At 40.1% G+C, this 10583-nt stretch overlaps 1 protein-coding gene across 2 annotated transcripts in view; it reads right to left on the reverse strand.

The window, feature by feature from the left end:
* The window catches only part of CLHC1 (clathrin heavy chain linker domain containing 1), a 28484-nt gene extending 18053 nt beyond the window's left edge, over positions 1-10431 (reverse strand). Inside the window, exons 1-5 of one of the 2 annotated variants that reach the window (XM_075863030.1) lie at positions 10324-10431; positions 4324-4537; positions 4033-4220; positions 3105-3244; positions 1134-1335 (exon numbers count right to left, since the gene is read on the reverse strand). In XM_075863030.1, coding sequence (XP_075719145.1) covers positions 1134-1335; positions 3105-3244; positions 4033-4220; positions 4324-4537; positions 10324-10331 — 752 coding nt within the window. In that variant the 5' untranslated portion in view covers positions 10332-10431. Of the gene's footprint in view, positions 1-1133; positions 1336-3104; positions 3245-4032; positions 4221-4323; positions 4538-10323 lie in introns of those variants that run through there. The other variant, XM_075863031.1, reaches the window with a different exon arrangement.
* Positions 10432-10583: the final 152 nt, after the last annotated feature.

Below are 10583 nucleotides of genomic sequence, written 5' to 3' on the forward strand. Positions count from 1 at the left end.
AAGCAAGCACTTTGACTAATATGTATATATATATATATTAGGGACTTGCAATAAATTCAAGCAAAAGTTCCCCAAAGGTGAGCGTCACTTCGTGTGCAAAGTAAAAAAATTTTATTGTTTTTTCTCTATGTTATAAAAATAGCATCGCTAATATCATAGGTAAGATCTTAGGGAACTGTATTACCTGGAGCAAGCAAATTCCCTGAGGTTTGTGTATGCGCTATTGATGGCGGCCTGTAGTATGCCAATGAGTGTAGGCTACAGACCATAGATGAGAGGCAGGGAAATTTTTAGCAGAAACAATAGCGCAGTCGACTATGTGATTGTTTTTGCAAAAAAATGGAAACCTTATGGAACGGAAACAAATTGGAAACCAATTGCAACGGAAGCATTACCATTGATAATGCAAACGGAAGCTATGGTTTCCGTTTGGCTTTCGGTTCATGGGTTCCTCCGACAGAAAGGTCTAACGGAACCCATGAACGGAAGCCCGACGCTGGTGTGAACACACCCTAAGGCCCTGTTCTCACTTCAGGAAGTTTGAGGCAGATTTTGACACTGTTTGCTGCGGTTTTCACATTGTTTTTCAGCCGCGGCCATTGAGCGCCGCAGGCAAAAAACGCAGCGAAAACCACCTTCTCTACCTCCAATTGATGTCAATGGGAGGTCAGAGACGGAAAGTGCATGACGCTTCCCGGGTAAAAAAAAAAACTCCACCTCCCATTGAGAGGCGTTTTCGGCTGTTTTTTGGCGCGGTTTTCGCGTAAAAAAAAAAAACATGACAAAAAACTCTATGTGAACAGGGCCTAAAAACGTGAAGCTTTTTTGTGCAGGGTTTTTGTTTCAAACTACAACACCCAATATCCCTCATAGTTTTGGGTCATTTAACTAGTATTTTTCCACCACTTCTTTAATGGAGAAAAAAATAAAATATATGTAAAAACCACATTTACTGATAATTAAAAACAAATTTGACAACTTATCAGGACGGTAGTGTACGGTACATATTACCTTCCTCCAATACGATACAAAGCTGCTAATTATTTTCTATAGAAACCCCACAGATTTGACTTCATATGAAGTAACTATGTTGCTAAACAAATCCCACTACATCCGTATTGTATTAGAAATACCTGTCCAGCAATCTCTGGTTGATAAACTCGACTTTTTCTTTTTCCTGTAAAGCAATGCTGAGCTTCATGTCCAGCTCCTGCTTCCTCTGGATGGGGACGTACTTGGTTTTCATATCAGCTTTTAATGCACACTTCTTGTCTTCTAAGAGCTGCAGGTATTTTATAAGGGCGGCCAGGTTCAGGGAATCTTCTATTGTCATACCTATAAGATGGAACGATGCTTACTATATATTCCTCCAAATATACCCCAGATACGAAATGCTGAGGACCACAAAATGATTTCATGATAAATACCATCAAAGTAGTCTTTAATAACCTGCCAATGAGTTTGTAAGGACATACCCCACAGATATGTATTTACAGATGTGAAAATCCCTTATAATGAAAAAAGAAGTCCCAAGTAAATATACGCCATTGTGTTCTCCGCATCTCTAAACTGATACAAAATCTCATTCAACGATTTCTGAATATTTACTAGGTCTCAGCCCAGTTATACAGTAATAAGGGTGTGAGGGATGTGCCTTTACATCTTTTCCCATCCAGGACTCGGAGGCCATGTTTGGTGTCACCCGGCTTTCCCAGAAACAAATATAGTTAGGCCAGGATCACACACACAGTTTTGATGCAGTTTTTGGCTCAGTTTTTTGAGCCAAAGCAAGAAGTGCAGTCAAAAGGAAGGTATAAAGAAAAGACTGATGAATCTCCTTTCTTATATATCCACTCCTGTTTGGCTAAAAAAACTGAGCCAAAAACTGACACAAAACTGTGTGTGTGATCCTAGCCTTAGCAAAAGTAAAAACAGCACGACTGAAGGACTTATATTTACTGCTTAACAGCATATTTCATCTATCCACTGTATAGATCATAAATGCTAGATTGGTGGGGGTCCGGCTACTAGGACCCCCATCGATCACCAGAACGGGGGTTCCAGGTCCCCACATTCCCCCCCAGCCGCTATAGGGCAGCAAGGAGGAGTTTGAATGGAGCGGAGGCCGGGCATGCACAGTGCCGCTCCATTCAAAGTCTATTGGGCTAAGCACTGTGCTTCCGTTCTGGCGATCAATGGAGTCCCAGTGTATAGGTGAAAAACGCTGCAAGCTGGAGTACCCCTTTAATTTTTTTTTTTCTTTAGGTGGAAATTTGTTTGCTAAATTTCCTTTGCTACTTTGAGGACAGCAAATGATAGAGGTAGAACCGCGAGCACGGAAATATATGAAGGTTACTATTACTTCATTACGTTTTTCCATATGCTTCCCCTACACACCGGGTGTATTTGACAGCTGTTCTTGTATGAATTTGCATATATGTAGAACTGTCAACCTGCAGTATGGGTGAGGGAAGCAGGACTCACAGGCTTTCTCTATGGGTCTTGGTAGCATTTAAACAGCTTTATACATGTAAATACTCAATGAAATGATAAAAACCTATTTATCCCCGAACGTAGCACCTCTATCCTATGCTGATCTCCGATAATAGTGTAGAAGACCTGATAGAGCTACTTTACAGGGGTACTCTCTAAAATAATCTGCCCCAGTGATGAATTGATTACCGCAGGTCCGTGTCCTGTAATACCCCCCAGTGACCAGCTGATATGGCCGGGGGAAGTCTCATCCAGAACCACCCTTCCTGCAGTATATTACATGGTGCCCATTAAGTGAATGCATTGATCATAAGGCTTTATGCCAAATAATACGGACTTCACATAATACCACCAATATTCATTCATAAGGCTTTATGGTCAACTAAGCAATAGCCAGACATTTAGCGCACAACCCTAAATACTACACCCTTGGTCTGATACAGATGACATCCATGGTGACTTGTCATAATAATCCACATACAGATCACTGTCAATACATTATTTATCCAATTAACATTTACAATCAATTTATAATTGATTTACATCCATGACGCCGGCAAATGATACTGAAAAAAATTGCCCGTTATGTGCCAATAGAGGGAATGTGATACCTGGAATCAGAGCTGTGGGGTTTATTTTACTTTGTGGTGGTCCTATATCTTCTCTTGGTGGGGTCTTTACTCTCTTTTGATCCAGCAATTTCTGTAATTGATTTTTAATTCTGACAGAGTCTTTATTGATTATATCAATTCTAGAACAAAATACATGAATATATGTAAAAAATGTAATAAAAAGTGATCAAAAAGTATTTTGTATCCAAAAATTATACCACTAAAAACTACATCTCGTCCCGCAAAATACAAGCCCTCAGACCACGCTTAGGACGAAGAAATAAAAATGTTATGCCGCTCAGAAAATGGCGACAAAAAACCCAAAAAACAATGGAGGAAACGTTTTTTTCCATTCCAACTCACAAAGATTTTTTTTTCATTTTCCCAGTACATTATATGGCACATGAAATAGTGGCATTAAAAATTGCAACTTTTACCATAAAAAAACAACAAAAACCCTCATTAGGCTATGTCAACTGAAAAATAAATGACTGGTGTTAATGCAAATTTTTTTTTTTAAATCTGTTAAAAATATTGCAGAACAAGATTGAAAGTATCGCATGCCTTTCATGAAAATGGCGCAAACCATGCTTATATTTTCAAAGCAGTTGCTTAATTATAGGTCTCCGAAAAAAGTGTATCAGACAGGAGCCAAAGTGGCGTTCTGATTCAACATGCCCAACCCTTCTCTCCACCAACATATACCATCTGTGGAGAGTCAGGACGCCGACATACACATTAGAATGTGCATGGCCAGCTTAATTATGTATATGGCTCCATAGACCCATAGAGGGGGGTCTGGAGCAGGGGACTCCTCCTCTATGGTGCCCATTAAGAATGGGGTTGTCCTGATGAGACAAGCCCTTTGATCCAACTTTCCCCTGATTGTTGACCTTTGTTCTTATTATATATATATATATAGTATTACCTGTCTTCCAGCTCTGCTGCCCGCTTCCTGTAATACATAAGTGTTGTGGGCTCAGAGGCTAGTCTTTTCAACCTTGCATGGATATGAATTGCATTAATTTCTCCTTGTTTGGTGGCGTCAATAAATTCATCATACTCTTGTTTGATCGCAGTAAGAATGCGTTTATAGCCAGCGCAATATTCAATTACCTAGAAACAAAAAACACATTCAGAACCAAGAATAATGGGTAGTTACATAGGGAATACATAGCAATCAAATCATGAATATTGTTTATAGTGTAATATACTCCACCTTATCAAAAGCTTGTCCATAGATGATATATTGTTGCTCAGCATCAAGCTGACCTACAGCGGATAGTTTCTCCACCTCGGACTTTATATACTCCTCAACGCTGGTAAGAAACCTCTTATCACTGGCACTAGTGATAGGCGGAAGAACAGGAGTCCCTGATATTCCATGGAAAGACTTTAGAACTGCTGTAGATGTATGCGGTGCTTCTTCACGCCTGTTTAAAAGAGATGCCAAAAATATATACAAAATATACAAAGCTGATCAAAAAAATGGTCTATCGCTTAGATGGTCATGGTGTATTTATCTTTTTCCCGTTGCTTATATTGCGCCCGCATATCCTACAGCGCTGACACCATTCACATCAATTCCTGTCCCCAATGGGGCTCACATTATAAGTTCCCTTTCTCAGACATACTCTCACATATTTGGGCCAATTTACACCTTGGTATGTTTTTGGAGTGTGAGCGGGAAACTGGAGTACCTGGAAGAAACCCCAAGAAAATAGAAACTCCATGAAGGTGTTATCCTTGGTCGGATTACAAATCAGACCCCAGTGCTGCTAACCGCTGAGCCACCGTATTTACTTTCAGTCCGTTTTTTATTGCACTCGCCAGGCAAAATATTGGAATTGGTTACAAAACATATCTGTCATATCAGCCAAGGGTCCTTATGAATGGAAACCATGACATCAATGTGAACAGAGCCTTGGATGGTGTAAGGGTATGTTCACATGTGACATTTTGTCCTATTTTTTTGCTGTTTTTTCTTTTTTACAGAGGACACACAAAAAAAATGTAACCAAAAAACACAGCAAAAACACTACATGTGAACATATATAAAATATAAACTAGAAAAATATATAGTCCACAGAAGTGAAATACAATGATAATTAAAGCCCTAATATCAACAGTTTGGGACAAAAGAGACACGCGTTATCACACTTGGTTATACTTTGTGGACCACCTTATTCTTCTCACCTCCATGGGTAAGGGCCTGTTCACATCACCGTTCATTTCCATTCCGGGGTTCCGTCGGAGGGTTCCGTCGGGTGAACCCCGCAACGGAAAGTGAAACTGACAGCACAGCTTCCGTTTCAGTCACCATTGATCTCAATGGTGAGGGAAACATCGCTAATGCTTTCCGTTTGTCACCATTCCGGCTGGTTTACGGTTTTCTGACGGAATCAATAGCGGAGTCGACTAAGCTATTGATTCAGTCGGAAAACTGGAAACCAGCCGGAATGGTGACGAACAGAAAGCATTAGCGATGTTTCTGTCACCATTGAGATCAATGGTGACCGAAACGGAAGCTGTGCTGTCATCAGTTTCACTTTCCGTTGCAGGGTTCACCCGACGGAACCCTCCGACAGAACCCCGGAACGGAAATGAACGGTGATGTGAACAGGCCCTAAGACTGTTTTTTACTAAGTTCTTTGTGATTCCAGGCAGGCTCTGACTTAAATTATAGAACATGCCGGGATATTTTCTCTTTTTTGAGCTATGCATAATGAATTATGTAGCAATGTTCGGTGTGACATTTCCCCCTAGTGTCTCTTTTGTCCCAAACTGTTGATATTAGGGCTTTACTTATCATTGTATTTCACTTCTGTGGACTATATATTTTTATAGCACAGGTAGGACACTGCGGTGACATATCACTGACCTATGGTTTTCACTACTGCCTGGTGCACACACGTTTTAATTGTGTGCTTTATACAGCATGCCCGTGGTAATATTAATACCTTCGAGTGGTCCACACATATACTGTATCTTAGATCCTCGCTATTGTTTTTAATAGTTTTTTCCGTGTATGATATTGTATTAAATACAATTTTGTCCTTGTTTCTATTATCTGTGGCGTTGTGACTCCTTGTCCTCAATTTTTTTCACTTAAGATTTATTGGAGTTGTGCTATGTTGTGTATATACCTTGGAGGTGCCTCGACATTGTGTTGGCTGCACCTAACCAGTGATTCTGACCTGTGAGACGTATTTTGATAAATTAGGTATCGCCTTAATTGTATCAACCTGCAGAATTGCAGTTGACATGTAATTTATGGCGCACAGTGAATGCTGAAAAACCCAATAAAAAACTATTCCAGTATTGGCCATTTCCTCTTCCAAAAAATGAAATAAAAAGTGATCAAAAAGTCGTATGTGTCCCAAAATGGTACCAATAAAGTCTATAGCTTGTCACGCAAAAAAACAAGCCCTCGCACACAGCTCCATCAACCGAAAAATTTATGGCACTAGTAATGCGGTAATGAAAAAACATCCCGGGAACATTCCTTCAGTTTCAGGGCCCTAGTATTTAGGAACTAGGAAGGGAAATAGCACATCCGCTGGAAGCGAGGGCGCCCGTATTATACCAGGGCAAGACTTTCCCAGCAAAATTTCCCAAACTACAAAGGAGAAAAAGTCCCCAAAATTTTCAGTGTTACAAAAGGGGGATAAGAAAGAAAACTGTTTATCAGTCTGACAGCGGCCTGTGCATAATGGATCGCTTCACAGCGTAACACACATCTATGGATAATTATATTATTTACCCCATTATTATACCCTCTTATTATGCCCTGATGTACTCCGCACAGATTACATGTACCCCCACATTATAAACGGAAATACCAGTAATACCCAAATCCAAGCTCCAAATGACGCTCCTTCCCTTCTTAGCTCTACAGTGTGCTCAAACAGCAGTTTGCGTCCATATATATGACATTGCAATCCCCGGGAGAACCCTCTAAACAATTTATGGTGTAAGATTCTCCAGTGGCACAACATATTGTGCGGCATATCAGTGGAAAAATTGCAATTTCACTTTGCTTCATCCATTGCGTATTAATTTCTGAAAAACACCTATGGGGTCTAAATGCTCACTACACCCCTTGATAAATGCCTTTAGGGGTGTAATTTCTAAAAATGGATTCACTTTTTTTTGGTACATCATGGGTTTTGCGAATGCGACATAGCGTTTGCAAACCATTCCAGAAAAATCTACGCTCCAAAAGTCAAATACCACTCCTTTACGCCTGAACCCTTCCATATGTGTAACCAGCAGTTTATACCCACATATGGGGTATTGCCGTTCTCGGGAGAAATTGCTTTACAAATGTTGGGGGTCTTTTTCTTCTTTATTACTTGAAAAATGTTGATCTAAAACGACAACTTGTTGGGAAAAATATGATTTTTAATTTTCATGGCTTAATTCTAATTAATTCAGTAAAAAAACGTTGGGGTCAAAATTCTCACTATACCCCTAGATGATTCCTCAAGGTTGTAGTTTCCCAAATGGAGTCACTTTTGTGCTGTTTCCACTGTACTAGTACTACAAGGGTTCAGCAAATGTGACATGGGGCCCAGAAACCATTACAAAAGCCAAATAGAAAAGCCAAACCTTTCCTTCTGAGCCCTACCGTGTGTCCATACAGCCGTTTCTGACCGCATATGGGGTATTGCCATACTCGGGAGAAATTGCTTTACAAATGTTGGGGTTCTTTTTCTCCTTTAGCTCTTGTGGATATTAAAAAAAAAAAGCTAAACCTACATTTTATTGGAAAAAATTTAGGTTTTTATTTCCACAGCTTATTTTGAATAATTTTTGAAAAATTCCTTGAGGTGTGTAGTTTCCCAAATGGGGTCACTTGTGGGGTGGTTTCCACTGTTTTTGCCCTTTAGGGGCTTTGCAAAAGCGACATGGCACCGCAAACCATTTCAGCAAAATTTGAGCTCTAAAAGCAAAATGGCGCTCCTTCCGTTCTGAGCCCTGCCGTGTGTCCAAACAGCAGTTTATTACCACATATGGGGTATTGCCGTACTTGGGAGAAAATGTAGTGGTGCTTTTTCACCTTTAGTAGTCCAAAAATTCTACACTTTATTGGGGAAAAAAATATTTTTCATTTTCACAGCCCAATTCTAATAAAATCTATGAGACACCTGTGGGGTCAAAATGCTCACTACACAGCTAGATAAATTCCTTGTCGGGTGTAGTTTCCAAAATTGGGTATTTTTGTTTCATTTGTTTTGGTACAACAAGACCGCTTCAAACCTGACGGCCCCTAAATCCTCTAGGTGCTCCTTTGCTTCGGAGGCCGGTGCTTCAGTCTATTAGCACACTAGGGACACGTGGTATATTTCTAAAAACGGAAAAATCTGGGCAATACATTCTTAGTTGAATTTCTCTGGTAAAACCTTCTGTGTTACAGAAAAAAATGGATTAAAAATGAAATTTGTAAATTTCACCTCCACTTTTGCTTTAGTTTCAGTGAAACGCGTAAAGGGTTAAGAAATGCTCTAAATGCTGTTTTGAATACTTTGAGGGGTGCAGTTTTTAAAATCGGGTGATATATGGGGGGGGGGTTTGTGATGTATGGGCCCCTCAAAGCTACTTCAGAACTGAACTGGTCCCCGAAAAATATAGCCTTTTGAAATTTTCTTCAAGTACAGTAAAAAATTGTGAGAAATCGCTGGTAAAGTTAGAAGCCTTGTAACGTCCTAGAAAAATAATAGGATTTAAAAAAAACGATGGCAATTTAAAGTAGACATATTGGAAATGTTAACTAGTAACAATTTTGAGTGGTATTACTATCTGTTTTACAAGAAGATGCATTTAAATGTATAAAAATGCCAATGTTTGCAATTTTTCGCTACATTTTGGTATTTTTCACAATTAAATACTGAATATAACGACCACATATTACCACTAACATAAAGTCCAATATGTCATGAGAAAACAATCTCAGAATCGCTTGGATAGGTAAAAGCATTCCAAAGTTATTACCACGTAAAGTGAAACATGTCAGATTTGAAAAAATAGGCTCCCTCAGGAAGGTCAAAAGTGGCCGCAGCAGGAAGTGGTTAACAATCGATCAGTAATTGTTAGCCATAAAATTAATTCGCTCAGGCGTTTACATCTATTAGACATTAGAAGGCTGCTTTAAAGTTACATGCATCAGGCGCAGTATATAACATACGAGGCAAACTTGTGAGCGGCAATCTTAATAGCAGTTTGGGACGCTATTCCGCCAATGCTATAGCAACTACATCGATATGAGCATCGTATAGGTGGTCTTTATTAAGGGGGTGTTTTTCAGAAATGGACATACATTGATGGTTTTTTACACCGGCCAATTATCGGGCAAACGCTCGTTCATCAGCTGATCGTATCGTCTATACAGCTGAAAATATTATCGTTGTCGGCAGCACATCTCCCTGTGTAAAGAGGGAGATGCGCTGCCGACTTGATAGAAATGTATGAGGACGAGCGATCAGAGTAACGATCTCTCTTCCCCAATCATAGCTCCTCGTGACATCAAAGAGTTGTGTTGTTGATCAGCGCTCATTTACACGGCCCATTTCAGGGTCCATCACCCAGGACTGCGGCCCCTCCCTCACTGCAGCTCATTATAATCTCAGCCACATTCACTGGAATTGGGATTTTCCTCAGTACCAGGCACGGTCCCATATACACAAGTGCAGATATGTCTTGTGATTACCGGGGGTCCCTGTGGTCGGACCGCCACCAATCACACATTAATAGCTTATCCTAAGTATAGGCTGTCAATGTTTATCCTTAAAAAAACTACTTGAAGGGATGAGACAGTCATTGAGTCATATCAGAAGGAAAGACGTGTCGACTAGCCCCCCCAAATCCCAGGGACTGGTGCTCAGGACGTGGCATATCATGTCCTTAACGTGATCCATGTACACAGATCTCTACAATATCACCCACCATTATTATATTATCATATACAGGTGCACCATTATAAGATGATGCTTCTGGGGGGTCTCCAAACTGGAGATATAGTTGTGATCCTGGGGGCTGATATGTTCTGCACTTCCTGTCAGTAATCCCATTGGAGTACACTACAGCTTCTCCCCTGTTTGCAATGGCTGATAACAGGAAGCAATAGATTGTATTTACTTGCACAGAAAATGTAGATCTTTTAGTGTTAGTGTCCCTTTAATCACACAGGTATTTGCACCCTTAAATCCTGCCCTGTTACCTCGTCATGCTATGGCACACTCCCTGTCATTCAGCTCAGGATTCTGCCAGGGGGTTCTGTATACAGTCTCCCGTTACTAAGGGCTGTTGATAGGGGCGTGGTCATCAGGGTTTGGGCAGAACAATGTAAATCATAAGCTGGATGCAGATGTATCATGGGAATTGTAGTTTGTAGCAAAATCACTCGAACTTTTTTAACATTTCTCATTCTTTCTTTTTTTTCGAAAAATGATAGTGTAAATATTTTAGTATTTGTACAAA

Source organism: Rhinoderma darwinii, chromosome 4 (assembly GCF_050947455.1).
Source record: "Rhinoderma darwinii isolate aRhiDar2 chromosome 4, aRhiDar2.hap1, whole genome shotgun sequence".
Classification (NCBI taxonomy): Eukaryota; Metazoa; Chordata; class Amphibia; order Anura; family Rhinodermatidae; genus Rhinoderma; species Rhinoderma darwinii.